Genomic DNA, 22934 nt, shown 5'->3' on the forward strand with positions numbered 1-22934 from the left:
GGCTCCATCTGCTGTTGGACATTGGGCTCCCCGGAGTGAATAAATGGCGCTTTCAGGCACTCTGCTGGTTGAACCGACCCGAACAACTGGTCAGCGAGGCAAGATAGCCCTGAGACATTGGCAGGACCTACAGGGTGGTTGCTGCCTGACAATGTGGGGCATCTGGCAACAACGGCCTGACGATCCCGCTGCCTCCAGCCTTATCCCAGGTGGGTCACCACACCCTGGCTAAGGCGTTACAGCAAATAGGCACAGCACCACCTTTCCCAGGGCAGTGAGATAGCTGCAGTGGGGAGGGGAGGTTCCATCGGAGGGAGGCAGCAACCCCGAAGGTGGTGGGCTTGTCAGCTAGCGTGACGTGGCCGTGCAAGTTCAAATGTTAACAACAACAAAAAAAAAAATAACTTTAAAGCCCATGGCGCTAAACAAAGCGACCGAGAAAAGCAGCTAAAGCCCAGCCCCAGTGTGGCCCGGGGCAGAATGAGGCGGTGCGGTGTAGGTGCGTGGGCAGCAAGCGGCTCCATCCTGGGTCCTGCTCCAGGGGCGATCGCTCCCCTCGGGTCCTCGTCGGGCTGCTTTGTTCCTCCTGCACTACCGCCCGAGATTCCTCTTCCCAGCCCCTTGCTTGGAGGAAATCAGAACACGCGAGCCTTTCGCCGCAAGCTATTCCTTTGCCATTTAGTATGAATAAATCCGGAAAGAGGCGCTGTCATATTCTGTTACACAACAAGTGAGTACATCGGGAAATGATGCATTTCTCCCAGTATCTGCTTCATTTACTCTCCCTTTCCAACTAAGGAACTTTTCGATTCTGTATTAATGCCTTCGGCTGCTTCCTTTAAAACGGAGATCATATCCTTAAGGAGATTTCACACAAATTATTCGAACACAAAAAAGATTATTATTTCACAGTCCAAGCAGCTTCCAATAAAACCATCTGCTTATCCCACTGTAAGATGCTATTTCTCTTTTGTTGCATTATAGGAAGATAAAGTAGCCTGCCTTCGACGAACTGGACCATGAGCAATGATTTGCCTGCATGGAAATACATAACTGAGAACGCAACGGTGAGTGATTTTACTAGAAAATACTATATAATAAGATTGTAGGGGAAAAAAATCCTGGAACTGTCAGTGAATCTGAGCGATGGTGTACACGGGCGGCCTGTTCTCATTGTACCTGACGGATGGTATTCTTGTGTTCAGTTTAATGATTTGGTCGATATAATATGAGGATGGTGAAATAAATGACAGTTGTGTGCCAGTGCAATATATGACCACCGAATGCATAACGTGTATTTATAACACGAACTAATTCCAGTAATTATAAAGCTCATCTTTGGTGCAGGTATTTACTTTCTCTTTCCCAGATTTTTCAATGGGAATGTGTTAAAGTACAATCCCAGAAATATGCAGTCCTCACGTTAATAGTGCAAGAGGTAAGAGTAGGGCCTTTCCTTTACAGCGGCGATCCTTCGGTACCGTATCTTACGATGGAAAGAGAAGGGATCACGCTGCTATCTTCAAATGTGATTTACCGTCTCTGATGTTCCTTTATTATTGCTGGCACAACCCTAAGGTTGGCGCCTTTGTTTATTCTATATTTCCCTGCCAATGTGTACCTCTCATTTTGACCTGGTGCCTTCTCACCATTTGTGATGGAATTACATTTTGCGGACCGCGGTTCCATTCTCTGGCTGTTTTGCTACTACTATCGGTTTGTTACTTTCGCTTATTGTCCAGAAAAATGTAGTTCGCCATTATTTTTAATAATCGTGCATAGGAAAGCCTGGCTTGTAGATTTGTTTTTCGATTTAATTACCGTCTGTGGCTCTTGGCCGAGTGCAAACCAGACAGCTGCTCCATTTTTCGCTGTCCGGTTGCCTAGGTGAATGTATATTCCTTTGGGAGTGAACACGTGTTGAAAGACGCTAAATCTCAGCTACAATTCCTGGCAGCCCATCAGAACCTTTCCCCCAACCTCTGGACTCAGAGCGACTTGGTAATTAAAACCAATCATTACAGCATCCTTAACTTGTTAATAGCAAATGGACTTCTCGCATTGGGTTCGATTGCCCTGGATATATACTCAGGGATTTATTGGAAATTAAATAATTTGTAGGAGAAGCTGTAATGATTACGTTGGATACTATGAAATTAGTAATTGTAAATATTACAAATATACAGGATGGTGAAATAGGGTCATATGAGATAACAGGTTATATATATTCTATATATTATATATATAATGTACAACATATAATATACATAATATATATATCCTTTATGAAAAACATTGCAGTACATAATCTCCAGTGGCTAAATAGATCTTACATCAATTGGTATCCAATTGGCCAGAGTTTGCTGCTGTCAGAATAACATTAAGGCTAATGGTGCTCAATATATCACGACTTCAAACAAGGAGCAACAGTGTGGTTAAATGGTTAAATTTAAATATCCAAAAGTTGCTGTCCGACTTGTGCCTTTCTGCCATTACTTTTGTGAAAACAGCATCTCATTGTCTGACTTAGAATTGACATCCACTGAATAGAGCGAAGTTGCTGCATTTGTGTGGCAGATACGAACTAAACCCAATATTTAGGGCTAGTAATAAGTAGCATAATTAACCTTTTAATCCTTGCACTGACCTGATAATTGTTAATTACTACTAATCAAACTCTCTGGCACTGAAAGGGAATAATTAAAAGTGTGACATCTCATTCTTTGAGGTATTAATTGTTGTTGGAGTTTTTTTTAAGTGTGTGTCTATGCGTATGTATAATGGATGAGGACAGAATTTAGCTTTGTTGTATGTTTGTCCCTCCTTCATGTTTAATTAGCCCATTGACATTTGCTGTCGCATGAAGAATGGACTTTTTGGGGTGATGCCAGAAGGCAGCCAGCATTGGTGGCATCATATATCAGAACAATGCTGGGAAGATAGTAGGACATGGAAAGTGAAAGATACATAAAAACGCCTGACTAATATGCCACCTGAAAGTGCATAATGTCTTCATTATAAAGCTCTCAATTATTAAGCTCTTAGACTTTGTTTATCTTTTTTGATATAACTCTTTATTGTTATGTCATAAGTACATTCAGCAAGGCATTTTGTTCATTTCTGTAAACCACAAAATGCCTGACTATCAAACACAGTGTTAAAACAAAGTCTAAGAATCGCCACATGATACAGCATTGAGACTTCTAAACTACCTCTCAATGACTATACGGGTAGCAGTGATTATATCAGGGTTTCTCTAAGGATCTTGGCATAAAAATGTATTTCACTAAAGATGCAGTAGGGTACCCTCTATATGACAAGCTGCGCAAACAGCTGTAGCTACACTCACCTGCCTACAATGTTTTCTCAGAGACCATAAAGATAATCACCTCTCTTAGCTTCGGTAGCACAGGATCATTCTGACAGTCATGGATGACATTTGCAACATCAGCCTGGGAGCATTGCAGACATTTACACATCAGGGCACTGATGTCCTTTTCTGCAGAGTAGCCCAAATTGTAAGCTTTGGCATCACAGCAATATAGAAAGAAGATATGGACTAATGCCTTCATGAGTTGTTAGTCCAAGGCCCAGATGGCACCTGCATTGCACTGAGGGAACCCACATAACACATACCTCAGCAGGAAGGGCTCCCAATCCCTCAAAGCTCAGATGGAGTATGACAATACTCAGGGGGGCCTCCATTAAATGCCATGGTGGATTCATCCTGCATCGTTCAACATTGAGCCCTCCCTGAACCCATCAGAGAAGAGAAGGAGATCCACAGATAGATTCTGGGTGTCAAAGCATGCCTACTGCTTCCATGGTTGATGGCCCTGATCAGAACACCCGTAACAACAGCAGAAGGGCAGCTACCAAGCTGGTGACTGAGAGCACCTCAGGATATTGAAAACCCACTTCCACTGCCTGGGCAGGTGAGGAGGGGATCTACAATATGCTTCAGATGTGATGCCTAAAATATGGTATTGTGCTACACCATGCAGAACTTGGTGATTGAGGAATGGCTGGACTTCATCATGGAGGAAGCCTTAGCCTTAGCTCCAGAGGATCAAGAACTATATGAAGTAGACAATCAAGAGGAAGATCAGTTTTCCATTTTGGAAGCTGGTGAGGGTGCTGGTTCTTCAGAGGAATGCAATCAGGGCCAAATTTGCAGCAACATGAGTGACTTGGCTGTACAGGAGGGGAGGAAGAAGAAAGAAAGAGCAATAACGATAGGGGATTAATTGGTTAGGGGAGCAGACAGGCATTTTTGTAGCCATAGACGTGACTCCAGGATGGTATGTTGCCTCCCTGGTGCCAGGGTCAAGGATGTCACAGAACGGCTGCAGGACATTCTTCTGGCAGAGGGTGAACAACCAGAGGTCGTGGTCGACATTGGTACCAATGACTTAGGTAGGAAGGGGAAGGTGGTCCTGCAATCAGAATTTAGGGAGCTAGGTAGAAAATTAGCAAGCAGGACCTAAAATATAGTAATTTCTGGATTACTCCCAGTGCCACATGCCAGTGAGTACAGGAATAGGAGGATAAGGCATATGAATGCGTGGCTGGAAAGATGATGCAGGAGAGAAGGCTTTAGATTCCTGGGACACTGGGACTGGCTTTGGGAAGATGGCACCTGTACAAGTTGGACAGGTTGCACCTGAACAGAGCTGGGACTGAGTTCCTTGCAAGCCGTTTTGCTAGTGCTGTTGGGAGGGCTTTAAACTAACTCGGCAGGAGTGTGGGAACCAAGAGAAAATATTAGTGGGGATTACCAGGGTGCACAAAATACTAGGAGGGACAGATAGCACTAGTATAGTGAGTATTAAGTTAATAGGTGAAGTCAGGGTGAGGGAGAAAGTAACAAAATCTAAATCAGGGTTATCATGCATGCATGTGAATGCACAGAGTATAGTAAATAAAATTGGGGAGTTACAGGCACAGATTGCCATGTGGAAATATGATGTTGTGGCGATAACAGAGACCTGGCTCAAGGAAGGGCAGAACTGGGTGTTAAATATTCCTGGGTACAAGGTGTTCAGAAAAGATAGGAAAGGAAGGAAAGGAGGAGGGGTAGTGGTATTGGTTAAGGAGAACATTGCAATGCTGGAGAAAGAGGATGTCCCAGAGGCTTCAAGGACAGAATCAATTTGATTAGAGCTAAGGAACAAAAAGGGTGCAATTACATTGCTTGGTGCAGTCTGTAGACTGCCAACTAGTTAGACGGACATAGAAGAACAAATCTGCAGGGAAATTGCAGAGAGATGCAGGTATTATAGAGTAGTTATATAGGGGGACTTTAATTACCCAAATGTAGATTGGGACAGTGGTAGTGTAAAGGGTAGACAGGGGCAAAAGGTCCTAGATTGTGTTCAGGAAAATTTTCCACAACAGTATGTGTCCAATTCAACAAGAAAAGACGCACTGTTGGACCTGGTTCTGGGAAATGAGGTGGGTCAAGTGTCAAAGGGGGAACATTTAGGGTACAGTGATCATTGTATTGTATGTTTTAGGATGATGATAGAAAAGTACGATAGGCAATCCAGAGTAAGAATAATTAACTGGACGAGAACAGACTTTGAAGGGGCAAGAACGGAGCTGGGCCAGATAGACTGGAATGAAAGATTGATGGGACAAACTGTAGCTGAACAATGTACTGCCTTAAAAAAAAATTGGTTCGGGCACAGGGTACATTCCATTGAAAGGGAAAGGTAGGGCAAACAAATCCAGAGCTCTCTGGATGAAAAAGGAGATAGCAATTAAGATAATGAAGAAAAAGTGTGCTTATGACAGTTGGCAGGTAGAAAATACAGTTGAGAACCAAGAGGAATACAGAGGGTTCAGAGGGGAGGTGAAAAAGCATATTAGAGAAGTGAAGAGGGTTTATGAGAAAAGACTGGCAGCCAACATAAAGGGGAATCCCAAAGTCTTCTATAGGCATATAACTAGTAAGAGGGTGGTAAAAGGAGGAGTGTGGCTGATTAGGGACTTAAAAGAGAATTTACACATGGATAAAGGAGCCATGGCTGAGATATTAAATAAATACCGTCTTTACCAAGGAGGTAGGTGCTACCCAGGCCATGGTGACAGATGAGGAAACTATCACTAGAAGGGTTCAAAATTGATAAGGAGGAAATAGACTGTCGGTACTTAGAGTTGACAAGGCACCGGGACCGAATGAGATGTATCCAAGGATATTGAAGGAAGTGAGAGTAGAAATTGCAGGGGTACTGGCCATAATTTTTCAGCTGTCCCCAGACTGAGGGAAGGTGCTAGAGGACTGGAGAGTTGCAAACATTATGCCCTTGTTCAAAAAGGGTTGTAAGGAAAAGCCCAGCAATTACAGACCAGTCAGTTTAACTTCAGTGGTGGGGAAGATTCTAGAAACAATTATTTGGGATAGAATTAATAGTCACATGGTAAAATATGGGTTGATAAGGGAGAGCCAGCATGGATTTCTAAAGGGGAAATTGTGTTTGACTAACTTGGTGGAGGTTTTTGAAGAGGTAACAGAAAAGGTCAATGAGGGTAATACTGTTGGTGTGGTGTACATGGGCTTTCAAAAGGCATTTGATACAGTGTCACACAACAGACTTGTGAGAAAACTTATTGCCTATGGAATAAAAGGGACAGTAGCAACATGGACACAGAATTGGCTGAAAAATAGGAAGCAGAGAGAAATGGTCAATGGATATTTTTCAGGCTGGAGGAAGCTTTGTCGTGGAGTTCCCCAAGTGTTGGTATTGGGACCCTTGCTTTTCCTGAAATATGTTAATGATCTAGATTTTGGTGTGCAGGGGACAATTTCAAAGTTTGCAGATGATACAAAACTTGGGGAATGTTGTAAACTGCGAGGAGGATGGTGTAGAACTTCAAAAATACTTAGATAAGTTGGTGGAGTGGGCACATAGGCGGCTGACGAAGTTCAATGTGGAGAAGTGTCAGGTGATGCATTTTGGTAGGAAGAACATGGACAGACAATATAAAATAAGGGTTGATATTTTGAAGGGGCTGCAGGAGCAGAAAGACCTGGGTGTATATGTGTATAGGTGGCAGAACAGGAGGTGGAGAGAGCAGTTAATAAAACATATAGCATCCTGGGCTTTATTAAGAGGGGCATAGAGTACGAAAGCAAGGAGGTTATGTTGAATTTATATAAGACACTCGTTAGACTTCAGCTGGAGTATTGTGTACAGTTCTGGGCGCCACATTACAGGAAGGATGTGAACACGTTGGAGAGAGTGCAGAAGGAGTTTACAAGAATGGGTCCAGGGATGAGAAACTTCAGTTACAAAGATAGATCGGAGAGATTGGGACTGTTCTCCTTGGAGAGAAGAAAGCTGAGGAAATTTGATAGAGATGTTTAAAATCATGAGGGGGCTGGACAGAGTAGATAGGGATAAGTTGTTCCTGCTCATAAAAGGATCAAGAATGAGAGGGCACAGATTTAAAGTGATTTGCAAAAGAAGCAAATATGATGTGAGAAAAAATTATTTCACACCAGTGGTTCGGGTCCGGAATGCACTGCCTGGAAGTGTGATGGAGGCAGGTTCAATCGAGGTATTCAAAAGGGCATTAGAGGATTATTTGAATATAAACAATGTGCAGTGGTATAGGGAAAAGGCAGGGCTATTGCACCAGGTCATAATGCTCACTTGGAGAGCCAGTGCAGGCACAATGGGCCGAATTGCCTCCTTCTGCACCATTAAAATTCTGTGATTCTGTAAAGTGCCCTTAGAGGAATCCTCACAACCTGTTGACAGGGGCATCAGAAGATAGGTCTTTTCAGAAGGCATCTCCCCTGTCTAACTCAGTCTGCCTTTGGCACCACAGCCTGATCGCCTTCTTCCCGCTTGCAAATCCACAATCCATCCTACTATATGACAACACATCAGCACTCTGTACTCTGACATGACTGTGCCAATAATCATCCTAAGTGAATGTCAGCAGCAAATAAGTGTGCCTTTTCCTGAAGGACTGTAACCCCTATGAATAATAAAGTACCATATCACTGCACAGTCTATTTTAATACAATAATTGCCAAGTGAAAACAATCAGTCTACTCTTTCCTTGCATTGGGCATCTCCTAGATGTTTATACATACATATTTTACACCTGTTATAGGAGGTTGGTGACTCATAATGCCAGACAGAAGGGTCACGGGGGCTGCGGTTAACATCTCTAACCCAGTGGGCGTGTCCGGTCCAATGGCAGCTGTCAGATCCTGAAAGCCTTGACAACCCAGCAGTTACCACAATTTATGCTGCTGTCTAATATGTTCACTGTTACCTCAGCAGCAGCAAACTCTTCTTCTCTGAAGGTTGAAGCACCAGCATTTCTTAGCTGGGCCACTGTTGCAGATTGTAATGCAGCTGCCACTTGCTCCATTGGTGCTTGCAAGGAAGAAGTACTTTGGTATTGCTCCCTCAGATTATATCTGTCACACCTTTCAGAGCAAGCACATAGGTAGGATTTCCACAAACACCCTTCTTTTCACGTGAGTAACCATGAGTTCTGGGTCTCCCAAACTGCCTGCTGCCTTCTCCTTAATCTCCACTGGGTAGGTGGCGCATCCTCTCCAGTCTTCACTCCTCTGGTTCTTCATGATCCGTGAATCACCTAGTGCCACATTCTCACTACCGTTAACCACTCACACCCAGGTGAAAGAACCTGAGCTGATACCTAGGAGTGAAAAGGCATGTGTTGCCAATAATGAGTTGGCAGGCGATGGAAAAAGAGGGTTGAGCAACTGCATGGAGTGTTCACTAAGATAAAAGCAAAATACTGCGGATGCTGGAAATCTGAAACAAAAACGGAAAATGCTGGAAAAATTCAGAATTCAGAGCTCTGAAGAAGGGTCATACAGAGTCGAAACGTTAACTCTGTTTCCATCTCCATAGATGCTGCTAGACCTGCTGAGTTTTCCAGTGTTTTCAGGTTTTGCATTGAGTGTTCTCCTGTTCAGACCCTCCTGTTCTTCATCATTGTTATATGCACAAAGGGAAAAATACCTCCACAGCTCCTCCTCCTCTTCTTCATCATTTTCCTCTTTCTGTGTCCCCTATTGCTGGGATCAAATTGCAGGAAAGGAGGATACATGCTACAAGTGATTGAGGATTGTCTGCCTAAGGAGAATAAGGAGGCAAAGAAGGAGGATAAAATGCTGTGATCTTAGGCATTAACTCTGTTTCCCTCTCCATAGATGCTGCCTGATCTGCTGAGTATTTCCAGCATTCTCTGTTTTTTTTTAAGCAAATGTTGTAGTCCAGCCTCTAGAATGTTTGATAGTTAAAAACATATGTCTTTAAATAGCTAAGAACAATGGTATACTGTTGAAGTAGATATGTAAATTGTGATTTTTGAGGCAATGAGAATCCATAAGCAATGGGGTTAGGTTGAACAATTCACCATAAGTTAATATACTCTGCTGGTATCTTGATGCATCAGAAATGATCTGTTCGTTCTAAGTTTAAATGACATTACAGGGGCTCTGCAATCAACCTCGTGCCCATGAGGTTAGGGAAGGGCAAAAAAGCAGCTCCTGGCTTTCATCACTGTCTAGTGATGGGATGTGAATGTTATGTTTTGGTTCTTTCCTGCCCTCCTTATCCCAGATACTTTGCTGTCTGTATTTTAGATCAGTCTTGTAGCTGGGTTTTTTGCTTCTCATTCCTTAAGAACACCTTCGCCAACTTTGATATTTGGTAAGATTTTGTAATGTGGCCTGGGTAATGAACAGAAAACTTCTCTTTATATTTTTCTTTGGCTGCTGAATCTTTCTCATGGCTTTGATAAGTAGCAGAGCTGCATGTCAGACCTAATTTCAGGCTCCAGCTGTTAAGTGAATTTATGGATCAAATAACCAATAACATACATTTATTTACATAAGACATTGACCTGGATCTTCCCTAGCTTTAGTGCAGTTCGCCCAAAATTGATTAAAACATTGCAGGAGCAAAAAGACCTGGGTGAATATGTGCATAGATCATTGAAGGTAGCAGGACAAGTGGAGAGAGAGGATATAGTATCCTGGGCTTTATTAATAGGGGCATAGAGTGCAAGAGCAGGGAGGTTACGCTGAATTTATATAAGACACTCGTTAGACTTCAGGTCCAGTATTGTGAAGAGTTCAATGATCATTGTGGAATTTCAAACACAAATTATGTCCGGTGCAAATCAAGTTCCTGTAAACTTTTGGGCTGATTTCCAAAATAGGGCTGGAAATCAGTCCTGCACACAAAACTGGCCCTGCCCCAATATTGATTAATCACCATGGCGAGTTTCCACTAAGTATTCCTTTGTGAGCCTTTCAGGAGGCTCTTAAGGTCACCCTGGCTTTGTTAGGTGAAAGGCACACTAGGCACCCTTTTGAAAATATTTAAATATTAAAATGTAGTTAATTTATTAAGAAACTAATTACTGGACACCAATGAAACCAACAAATGTTTCTATGTAACGTCTTTTTAAAAGTCATTTTAGTTATTTAAAACCAAGTCACGCACAAGAGCTGAACTAAACACTCATCTTAAAAATGCTTTTTTTTTGCTATGTTAATAAAACTGCCACTCTTACACCAATGGATATCCGTTAGTGCAAGAAAATAAACAATTACATTTTAAAACAAGGGCATTGGTTGATGGAAGACTTTATTTTTGGTGTTATGCAAATGAGTTTGAGCAAAAACTTGAATTAAAAATACACTTTGCAAAACTAGTGCAATTTTGAGCATAATTTGTGCCCAGATTGCCAATTGTGCCCTATTATGCTTTCCTATCTCTGATGATGTTCACTGCCCTTATGCTAAGCTACTGTGTTGTAGGTAGCCTTTATAAACACAGCTAATGCTTTTTTTTATATAGCCTTATCGACTGCAAGGGTTATTGGCCTGAGCTATCTTTGTGAAAGTTTGAAACTCACTGATTTGAATTGCCCTAAATAATGATCAATGTGACCAATAATCATCAGAATCAGTTGAATTGAAAAGTTAATGCCAGTCATACTTATAACTGAACGTTACTCATATGGGCTTGGCTCCTCTACCTCTTCAGAGACCAAGCTGAACATACCTTTGCAAATTTGGTACTGGGTTAGGCTGGGAACATGAATTAACTGTTTTGTTTGAACTTTCATCGTTTTGTGATTGAATTAAAAGGACTGCTCCACGCTGAATCTAGATTTTTTTTAAAAATCTATCATGGCGTGTATATTTCATTGCTTCTTACTTTACTTATTTGGGGAAGCGCTTTGACTACTTGACCAGGACTGGTAACTAACTGACTTAAGTTTGAATTTGCATCCTGTTGCTTTATGGCTTTGTATGCACCTTTGAATTCTATACTGCATTCATTTAAAGAAAACAATTAATGAAACTCTAAATTAATAAAATTAAAAATTTATGGGTTATCTGCTGGAGAGGATCATCTATCCATTAGCCAACTCACCCAATTTTCACCCCATTATATGAAAATCAGATGGGTGCTATAAAAGGCAAATTGTCCACCAGGTTACTCTCTCCCCACCCCCCCCCCACTTAATGAAAATGAAAATTTACCTCAGCATTTTGCCACAAATCCCAATAAATTAACACTCACTTGCATAAAGTAAATAAATATTTGATAACCAGAAAGCAAAAGGAATGATTTTAATCACCGTTTGCAAAGCTGAATAATCCAATTTAGATTACTTCCAGAACATTGCCTACCTCCATCCCATTGTTTATAAGCCTTTTCCAATTTATCTTCAATCTCTTGACTTGATTCAGTCTGCCACCCTATTAATTGTTTGATTAAAATAGGAAAACCCACACAAAATCAGTTTTGGAAGTTAGTGGTGAAATAGTAAAATGGCAAATGTTCAGCAATCTTTGTAATGGAGACCTGACAACATCTGATGGATAAAATAAGATTTTAATCCCTCAGTTCTTCTGCAACTATCTGAAACTGGTGTTTGATGGTTGTGATCCCGAAAGGTCGACAGTTACTATGTTGCAGGTTGGTCTCAGACTGACTGGCGCAAAGATGTATGAGCTGTGCTCACCTGGCTCCTGATGTAACTCTTTCGAGTACAAACCCATTTCCATCTGTTTCAGATGAAGTTAAATTGTTTCATAGTTTGCCATTGTGAGATTTGAACTCTTGATCTTGGGGTTACAAACCCAGTACCATAACCACTTGGCTCCTGATGTACTGCAACAAATCATCAAGGCTCCTTCGACAGCACCTTCCAAGTCCATAACCTCTACCACTTAGAAGAACAAGGGCAGCAGGTGCATGGAAACATCACCACCTGCAGGCTCCCCTCCAAGCCACACGCCATCTAGACTTGGAAATATATCGCTGTCCGTTCACTGTCGCTGGGTCAAAATTCCAGAACTCCCTCCCTAACAGCACTGTGGGTGTACCTATATCACATGGGCTGCAGCGGTTCAAGAAGGCAGCTCACCACCACCTTCTCAAGGGGAAATTAGGGATGGGCAATAAATGCTGGCCTAGCCAGCTACACCCACATCCCTTGAAAGAATTAAAAAAGTGAACATTTAATAGGCAGGTCTAAGTGTTTTATCTTCACATTAAATACATTCTATAGAAAACTTAAAAGTGCCCAGGAAGTTCAATGGATCGTTTAGATCACTCTGAAAATATGACTTAGCATTAGGCTGTTGTCAAAACGCAAGTGATGCAAATGTGAAGCAATGCAAGGTGACTGGTTTAAATGATCTTTCATTGCTTTGCTTTAATCCATTTGGAAGCCAGATTGGGACCTGACACCTGAGTTATGACACCTAATTACTTTTGACATGAAAGTGGTTGTGTAACTGCACTCTAGCTCACCACATTCTTGTATTTTTATATCGTTAACAATAAAGGTTAACTTTAAAATATAAGAGACTCCAGTGTCTTTTAAAACACACTGTGAATGGATAGAATATTAATATATAGAATGACATAGAATTTAACAATTTATGCTCCATATGAGTCTCCTCCTACTCCTCTTATCCACCTCTGTCACCATAGCCTTCTATTCTATTGACCTAGCTTCCCTCTAAACGTAAATATTCTATTCGCCTCAACTGTTCCTCGTGGCGATGAGTCCCACTCTTTGGATAAAGAGATTTCTCCTGAATTCCTTACAGGATTTATTATCTTATCTTTATGGTCCCTGTAACGCTAAAATGTTTTTCATTTCAAAGTAATAAGGCATGTTTCATTTTCTAATGCTATGTCTTTGTGGGTTGTATAGGATGGTAGAATTAAGATTTTTTTAAAAATCATAACATATAATTGAGGTGAGAAGCATTTTTACCCTATGGATCTGCCGACCAACAATTAGGTTTAACTTTTAGGTGAGAAAAGTACCGGGGGCAATTTTCGATTCCAGCATAAATTGGGCATGAGGTTGCCAGGGGGTATGATATGCTTAAATAGATTTAGTGTGGGGCCCATGCCACTCTATGTGGTATTAATTCAATGAGTTGCCGGTGTGAAATGCACTCCTTAAAGGCAGTGCCAATGCAGGGGCTGGCCAGTCCAGCTGGTTTTGAAGGGTCTGCAGCAGCACATTGGAAGGGTCGAGTGGAAGGATCAGGAGTTAAAGGAAGCACCGGCTTATTGTAGCAGGCACATCAACAGTAGCAGGGAGGTTAAATGTGGAAGCCTTTGGGCAAATTCATCTCTTCCTGATACCTGTTAATAATTATATCCAAGGTTAAAAACTGAAGTTGAGGAGGTGAGTGCAAATTGCGCAAGAGATTAGAACCAGAGTTCTTGAGAAGATGAAGTTGAAGAACAAAAACAAAACTGAGGCCTACAGATGTATAGAAATAATTTCCCTTCAACTTCAATTTTAATGAGTTAAACATGAAAGTACTAACCCTGAATGAATCCCTGTGTTCCAGTTTACAGGATAGTTTCCCTTGAGGACATTAAAACTTTTATTGCTTGTGGTTTAGCCCATCAACCAATGTCACTGCCTATAATACTACTTATGTAAGACAGTATCTGGTTTAAAGGTTAAAAGTTGCTTGTTTTAAGAATCTCAGTATTCAGCTTTCTAAAACTTTTCACACATGTTATTGGAATTTCTTTTGTGAACGATTTGGTTCTCTTTTAACAAAGTATGTTTTCATGGATTGCCAAAAACAGATGACTGATCTTGCCACTGTACATTTTTTATTACATGACTGAAGAAAGAGGAGCTTTATGAAAAGACTAAGACTATATGAAGGGGTTCTATGTATTTTTAACTGATATTCAGAGGCAAAAAGGAATACTGACTGTTCATCAATTAAAGGTCATTAAGTTTAATATTGCCTTTCACATAATTCAATCATATCGAACCATAGAAGTTTTAGCAGCGAAGGAGGCCTTTCGGTTCTTCATGACTGCACCAAATCTGTGCTAAAATGATGCAACACTAATCATGCTGGTCTTCTCTTTCCCATGTCCTGATATACCCCTTTGCTTCAAATATTTTTCCGCTTTTCTCTTGAAACACACAATGATTTCCCTCAGCGACTCCCTGAGACAAAGTGCGCTGTTGTCTCACAACCCTCCGTGTAAAGAAACTTCCCCTAACTGCTCTCCTCACTCACTTTATGGTCTGAGTTTTCAGCCTGACGATCAGCGGGCCCGGGAGTGATCAGGAAACAGACCGCCGACTACAATGGGCCCCCGACTGCAATTTCATGCTGTTTGGCCAATTAATGGCCAGCCAGCGTGAAGCGGGCGCTGAAAAGCTTAGCGCTGCTGGGGTGGGGGTGGGGGGTGGGGGGGGGGTGCAGGCGATGTCGTCAATGCACGGGCAAGCGCTGAGAGAAAGCTCACTGAAGGCAGAGAGCTGCCTCAGGGGGCTGAAGACCTGAAATCCAGGAAATAAAGTCTTTGAAAACAGGAAAAAAACGTCCAAGCATCACAATTAGGCAGCTGAGCATGTAGATTACAAAAATGCTGTCCACAGATTTCTAATTTTATTTGATTTAATAATGGAAACCCCATCCCGCCCCTTCGTTGAACTTTCATGAAAAATGTAAAGACTGCTTGGCCAATTCGCTTGTCCGCCAATTGTAAGGTCGGACAGGCTATGTAAAATGATAGGCAATTGCGCCGTTAATTGACTTAATTGCCCTCTTAATTGTCAGCAGACACGCGCTTCTGACTATTGCGGGCGCCCGCAGACCAAAATATCGCACAACGTCATTTCGTGTGATTTCACAGCCAATTAGGTCGGGCATGTGCCCGTCCAATCAGCGTAAAACTCAGCCCCACGAGAATTTTCATTGAAGTCTCCTTGTCGCTGACTTCTAACCTTTCACTGTTCACCCTACCAAAATTCTTCATGATCTTAAAACCTTCATTTAATCTTCCATTAACCTTCTCGGTTTCAACAGAAAATATTACCGGTAAGTAAGTTTCCCTTCATAACAATATTTTTCTAGTTCCATTTTCCAATAATGCAATCTTAAAGAATATTCATTTTATGGTATCTATAACTTTAATATCCTTTCTATATTGGGGCACCCAAAGTTGTCCTTCAAAGAAAAAAATCATTCTGAGGTGTGGCCATCACTGGCAAGACCAACGTTTATTAACCTTCTCTAGTTGCCCTGGGAAGGTGGTAGTGGACCTTTACTTGAACTGCTGACAGTCATTTAATACATTTTTAATAACTGGGTGGCTTGCTAGGCCACTTAAGAGTCAACTGCAATGGTTTGGGATTGGAGTCACATATAGGCTGGACTGGGCAACCACAGCAATTTCCTTCCCTTGAAGGATGCGGTGAGCCACTTACTAAGACATTTTTGTCTTACAACATTCTGAGCGCTTCATGGTTGCTCAATCTCATATCAGCTTTTTCATTTCTAATTTTTTTAAAACTCAAATTCCCAAACAGCTATCAATGTGATTTGGACTCAAGGGGCGGAATTTTTTAGGTGGGGGTGGGGGTGCACGCCCGACATGTCCGGGCAAGAAATAAAGCCCGTTGATGTCGGCTGAGCGTGCCGACATTAATTCGCACCCTCGCGATATTTCGTTTGGTGGGCACGTGATGAAGGCAGAGGTGCGCCCACCATTAAGTAAGCGGCCGGTTCAGGCCCTTGAGACACTAATTGTGTCAGAGTTTACATAGCCCGTGCGAGTTTCAGGCCCTTGCCTGGGCGCAACATTTTCAAAAACCTCATCCACGGGCGGGATAAGAGTGATGAGTGGGCTTGTTCGTGTGAGTGGTTTGTACTTTAGCTTATAACTTGCTGCTGCTTGCTTGTGTGAGCAGGGCAGCTTCATTTCACTTCAGAGCTGCTTTGACAGAAATAAGGGACTTCAGTTCAGGACTCTGGAGGATTCATGCTACTTAGGGCTTTCCAGGTATCAGACAGCCTTCCCTTTCCCTGGGAATGTCGGATTGTGGTCTCTGTAGGAGGTACCTCTCCTGAGGAGGAAGAGGGGGCGAGAATGGGAAGGAGGCCAATGTCCCTATTCGGCTTCCAGGGGAGGGACCTGTGGGAGGAGAGGTGCGGGCACAAGGGGCGCAGGGCCAGCAGGAAGTGCAAAGTGAAAGGGGCTGCAGGAGATGCCACTATCCTGCTGCCAGGGTTTACAGGTGGCGATGCAGCTACCTCAATATGTCTGAGGTGCAACGCCAAAGGAGGCTCCGCCTCTCAAGGGAGACAGTGACCTCCATCTGTCAGAGTATTAGGCCTGAGATCAGTTCTGACTGTGTGGGTGGACACACCATACCAGTGGGGCTGAAGTTCACAGTGGCCCTCAATTTCTATGCCTCAGGCTCTTTCCAGGGGTTGGTGGGTGATCTTTGTAGAGTCTCCCAATCAGCTGTCCACAGTTGTGTCAGGCTGGTGACAGACGGTCTGTTCGGCGTGCAATGACTTTCATTTACTACCGTATGGATGAGGCCAGCCAGACACAGCGAGCCAGAGGCTTCGTGGCCATTGCTGGCTTCCCCCGTGTCCAGGGTGCTATAGACTGTACACATGTGGCCATCAAGGCTCCAGCAGGTGAGCCCGGTGCCTTCGTCAACAGGAAGGGCTTCCACTCCATGAACGTGCAGATAGTGTGTGACCACAGGATGCTGATTCTACAAGTCTGTGCAAGGTACCCAGGCAGCTCCCACGATGCCTACATCCTCAGACATTTCCAGGTGCCGGGGCTCTTCAGTGCTCCAGCCCGGCTGGATGGATGGCTGCTGGGTGACAAGGGCTATCCCCTCAGAAGGTGGCTCATGATGCCTCTCCACCATCCAAGAACAGAGGCTGAGCAGTGGGACAACAGGAGCCACACCTCCACAAGTACCATAGGGCTTCTCAAGATGCGCTTCCGATGCCTGGACCATTCAGAGGGTGCACTGCAATACCCCCCAGATCATGTGTCACTGAGAGTGGTTGCATGCTGCGTTCTCCACAATCTGGCACTGGAAAGGGAGGGACACAGTGGAGGAAGAAGTTGTTGAAGCAGCTGCTCAGGCAGCAGACGATGAGTCCGAGGACGAACATGGCCAGGAGAACGCTGAGGGTATGGACGCTGACCTGAGCAACCTCCAGGGAGGCAGGGACACCTGGGATGCTTTGATCCAACGCTCCTTCAGCTAACCTACCAAATAAGAACCACCACCACATGCCAGGGCTGCAAGCTCCATACCCGATCCCTGACAGGATCATTTGCTTGGTGAACAACATGCACTATGTGCCATTTCAATAAAGTTTCATGAGAAACAAGTCACTCGTAACATCATAGGCTACCCTGCACCTGCAGAACAAATGAAGCACCCAGGGGCTTGTAAAAAAACACATTTAATGATATGGTGCCTGGCATACATTATACAAATGAAATTGAGAGGTGTTATCCATCACACCAATGAACAATTAACATAAAAGTAGGGGAAACAAATATCACCGTGATCAGGCCATGTTGTGATTAAGATGCTTTAAGTTTACGTCTAGGTGCTCCTTGCTGGCATAGGAGGCAACCTGCTCACTCTGCTGTCTTGTTGGCCTTGATGACCTTGGCGGGCCTCCTCTGGCCTGTGGAACCTGTGCTGGCCCTACTTGGGAGGGAGCAGCCAGTGCCATGGTTGGCATCTCCCCAGTCACTGCAGCCTTTTTGGATGCCACGGTCACTGGCAGATGGGCGGAGGAGCTGCTGCGGTCATCCAGAGCTTCCTGAGAGGAGCTGCGGAGATGACAGGCAGACCGTGTGCCAATGTGAGGTCACTTTGGACCTCCCTGCTCACCACTGGTGGACAGGCACCGAGCTGGGATACTGGGTGCCCAATCCATCTCCCACACTGACAGTGACCACCTGAGGTCATTGCTAGTGTGAGGGCTTGCAGGCCGGAGCGCATCCCCAGGAACCCCTGATTCAGCTCCTGGAGGAGCCTCTCCATGAGTGTCACCACTCTCTCCAGGGTAGAGGCAGTGTGCTCGGCCATGAGGGTCATTGCATTGCTCACCCTCCACAAAGACTCCTCCACCACGGAGACCATGCCACACATTCCCTCACGTATCTCTGCCAGATCCTCCCGCACACCCTGCTGGACTTCCAGCATCTGCTGCCTCAGGGACGACTCCAGAGGCCCATCATCAGCCACCGACTGAACATGTTCCTGGTCCCCAGCAGCCCTCTGACCACCAGCGCCCTGGGCAATCTCTGCCTCTGCCTGTGCCTCAAGCGAGTGTGAAGTGCCTTCACCAATGTGCACCTAGATACTAGCTGCCAAACTAATGCCCACCGAGGTGTTGGTATTTGTGCTGGTGCCTGCCTGGCTGAGAGGGTGTGAAGCAGGCGCGTTGTGATGGGTGCTGTCCTCTAGGTCTGTGATGGACCTTCAGGCTCCTCACCCTGATGGGCTGCTGGTGAGCCTGAAAGGAAGAACAAGGACATGTCATTAGTCAAAGTCATTACACAGTTAATGTGCCTGCCTGGCACCCGGATGAGACAGAATTGGATCAGGGTACCCTCGTCTTCCCATTATGAATGGGGATTCCAGGTTCGAGGCTCAGATCGAGACTACAGCGGAATGGTTGCAATTACAGACATTTTCACCTCAGTGCACTACACTCTTACCTCCCTGTGGCACCCCAGCCTTACTGCAGCTGGTTGTCTTAGGCACGTGGCATGTCTCCAGTTCCAGGGCATCCTGCTCATTTCGAGTGAGGCTGAGTAGGTGGGGTGGTCCCCCACCAGTCTCACAAACTCTCGGCATTGTTGTGGGATGTTTTCTCCTGAAAGGAGAGAGGAGCTTTGATTAGTCCACCCTGTTCCTTCATTGCCATTACAGCCTGGCCAACCCCACCAGAGGAAAACCTCACAGGGCTCAGCCGATCTATGACCCTGGAGCCGCAAGACACTCATTCCAAGCAGCCAGGGTTCACCCTCTTCCCCAGATGCTGCCTCATTGACATTTGCCACTCGCACTCTAAGACCTCTGAGGTCCAAGTGGGGGATGGCCAGCTCTTACCTGCTGTGCTAAGTGACCCATGCCAACACGGTACTCACCCTGCCAGATGGAAGGAGATCATTGAAGCACTTCTGGCACTGCACCCATGTGCGTCTCACCACATCATGGCTGCTGACCCTGGATGGCACCTCCTCCCAGGCTCTTATGCTGTAGGCCTCCTACTCCTCCCATCCTTGGGGACAAGGATTTCTCTCTGTGCTGCCACCTCCTCCAGGAGGACAGCGAGGCACTCATCAGAGAAACACAGGGCCGAATGCCCCGCCGACTTGCCCTCAGGCCTGCCATGTCCACCCGCAACTCTGTCCATCACGAGGTCAACGTCCTTCACTGGGAGCCTTCCAATGGCTGCCGCAGCCGCATTTGAATTGGCCACCAGGGTTGCCCTTGGACCCGGCGGACATTGAGCACCCGCCCTTGCCTGCCCTTTCTCGCCCATTCCACAGCCGTGTCTTATGCTGGGCAGGCCTTAGTTGGTCCGCCCGCGTAAAATCGCGGTGCGGAGCTGATCGGGGGTGGCGGTCGGGTTGCTGACCTCCCCCACCCGTCGAACCTGCCCGACGAGGGAAAAATCCTGGCCAAGTTTTCTGAAATTATGAATCCAGACGTCTGGATTACCAGCCCAGTTACATAAGCATTATACTACCACACTGATGTAACTTGTGACTTCACTACTGCCTTCGTCAAATTCTTCGTTCCTTCCTTGCTCATGCACTGTACCCCTTTTTTAAAAATAAAATCCAAAGTGCTATTCACATCTTTCATGGTTTTATCTACATTGCTTTGATTATTCTTTATGCTTTTAAAAATACTAATTTTCTTATCGATTATCTTTTTATATCTTCCTCTTTAGCTCTCTTAATCTTCTTGTTTAGCTCCCAGCTATACATACTCCTCAAGCCCTATTTTATCACAATCTTACCTTCTATGTTTCTGTTTAGTTTTAATCTCTCTAATTTGGGCTAGAAAACTTAGCTCACTGTACTGAGTAAAGATGGCAGACTCCCCAGTAAACAAGTTAATGACAATCTCCAATTTTAATGGTGATTTTATTCTGGTGCCAGCTCACCATATATGGCCAGATATATGTGTAGAAAGTCTATGGGGCATGGAGCACTCTGAAAAAAAAAGTGATGCCCATCTGAAGACAAAGCCAGCTTAACTGTATATAGTGAGGAAGTAATTTATGCAACATTAAAAACAATGCCCTCAGTAGTGGAACTGCTGAGCTTGTGTAAGGCTTTGCTGTAGATCTGTCAAGCGCAAGAACGCTAATGCCCACTATCGGGGAAAATCGAAATAATGATCTTCAGGATCGAATTTTCTGCAAGTCACTTGAGCTACTGTTGGAAAACATGCAGAACAGTGCCTCCTACGGGACAGGCTATACAATCCAGCATGTAACTAGGAGGCCAACCTCACAACTTGGAGGTCTCTGCTTGATTACCTCTTCTTCCAGCGCTCAAGCATAAAAGAGGCCTTAAGGAATTTGAGGAGGTGTTCAGCTTGTCTTGTGTTTGAAGGTCTGGGTCTCCTTGTAGTATGCTTAATCACTAATTATAATGTTTAAGTTTTCCTATTGTAATGATGTAATATTTAGTCAGTTGGTGCAGAAATATGAATCTATAAATGATTTCTGTGTAAAGATGTGGACGTAAGGATTAAAATATATGAATTGGATTTGCTTATGCTTTAACAGAACTGTGGAATTCAGCAAGGATTCCAATAATCCAAACATTTAAAACAATGAGCAATTTTACTACATTTTGTTGTTAACCAAAATTAACTTTACATTATAATTTGAAAAATATTTAAAAAGGCTACTCCTCAGTTTTTTTCTACCCAATATTATTTGGCTTTTGACTGATTCAAGGTCTTTATGTGGGTTTACTTCCGCAGCTGATGTAAACCTGTCCTGTGTAATCCAGATTACGCAAGATCACTGCGAAAGATGCCTTACATTGCTTACACATGCTTCAGTTTGTTGTGTAGAACTATGCAGTTTGTCAGAAGCTTTCAACATCAATGTGCATTACAGGACATCAACCTCTTTATTGGCCCAAGCTTTAAAAATTATGAATCGACATCTATTTTATTTCAGACAGTCCAACTGTCATTTGCTATTGAGTCTCCCCTAATGGGGGAGGTGTTTGAGGTTCTCCTGGTTGGTGGCTTTGGGCTTCAGACCAATGATTGTTTGTACAACTTTAGTCTGTACTGTGGCCAGGACCAGAGTGTATTCCACAAGTATTGGCACCACTAATGACACATTGCTACCACCCGAGAAGGCTGATTCTCAATTTCTGGGCGCATTTTCTCACCAGCAGTCTTTACCAATCATCTAGAAAATAGGACATCCCACAACTTCATGAGTACAAATATTCACTCCTTCCCACCGTGCCCCACCCAAACATATTTTTCTAAAAATATACTTCAGTGAATGATTCCCAGTATTTCATCATACCAGATGCTGAAACCCTTGTAATTCAGCCTACAAGAAACACATTACTTCCGCTTTTTGTATTCACTTTTAGTAAATATCAAGTACTAGAAGAGTAGACAAACCAAATGTATCATGGTTTATAATAAGCATGTTGCCAGGATAAATTATGAATAACTCTTCCATCATTACATTGTAATCTCACAAACTTTAATATGGTAGCTCAACTGCCCAATTGTTTATCTTAAAAAGCAGGCTACATAACTCAATTAAGGTATTTCCTTTTTTGTTGTGCTGCTAATTCATTAACTTCCCCTATTGCGCTGTTTGCATCTCCTAGCTTTATGATACATTTCTACAGTCACATGATTCATTTAAAGGGTCATTCACTCATTGTTTATTAGTTTCACATACGATTGTATTAATAATATAGTGATAATTCCACAATCTTACATCTTACAAGAAACTCTCGCATCAGATCACATCCCAAGGTGGGCAAAAGAAGGTGTTGGTTCAACAGAGTTATTCTGGCACTAGTTTTGAAGTTTAGCTATTCTGGGCTACCCTTTTTAACACATGGCCTCTGGTATTAGTCTGTGGTGAAAAGACACCAATACACTTAACTGAACTTTCCTTGTTGCTATTTTAGTGAAGGCATTAAATGCATATTTGAACAGGATTTCAGACAAACACTTTAGCGTACATCCACTAGTATCCCACTGTGTAACATCAAGAACCAGAGTGCTAACTAAATGTCACACCACTATTTATGCTCTGATTCTGAAAGTATGTTAAACTCAACAATGCTGTAATTGTGACATTTCGGTGTTTTTTCCCCACCAGTCCCAGTGACACATTTTTCAGTAGTAGCAGGCAAGCCAAGAATAGTATTTGTATTGGGAGATTAAATCAACTATATTTTCTATGGTACTGATAAATATGAAATAGCTAAAGTAGCCATGCCCTGGCTTTTAAGGCATAATGCCAATGGTAGCCTAGTTCCAACGGTCTCTTCTTACTTCAAGTT

The 22934-nt window shown here is 43.6% G+C and overlaps 1 protein-coding gene across 2 annotated transcripts in view; it reads left to right on the top strand.

The window, feature by feature from the left end:
• Window positions 1-528: 528 nt before the first annotated feature.
• Window positions 529-22934, top strand: part of cbarpb (CACN subunit beta associated regulatory protein b) — a 195572-nt gene continuing 173166 nt past the window's right edge. For both annotated transcript variants that reach the window (XM_041204886.1, XM_041204887.1), the window contains exons 1-2: window positions 529-730; window positions 985-1067. In XM_041204886.1, the coding sequence (XP_041060820.1) occupies window positions 1020-1067 (48 nt within the window). In that variant the 5' untranslated portion in view covers window positions 529-730; window positions 985-1019. The remainder of the gene's footprint in view (window positions 731-984; window positions 1068-22934) is intronic.

Source organism: Carcharodon carcharias, chromosome 14 (genome assembly GCF_017639515.1).
Source record: "Carcharodon carcharias isolate sCarCar2 chromosome 14, sCarCar2.pri, whole genome shotgun sequence".
NCBI classification, from domain to species: domain Eukaryota; kingdom Metazoa; phylum Chordata; class Chondrichthyes; order Lamniformes; family Lamnidae; genus Carcharodon; species Carcharodon carcharias.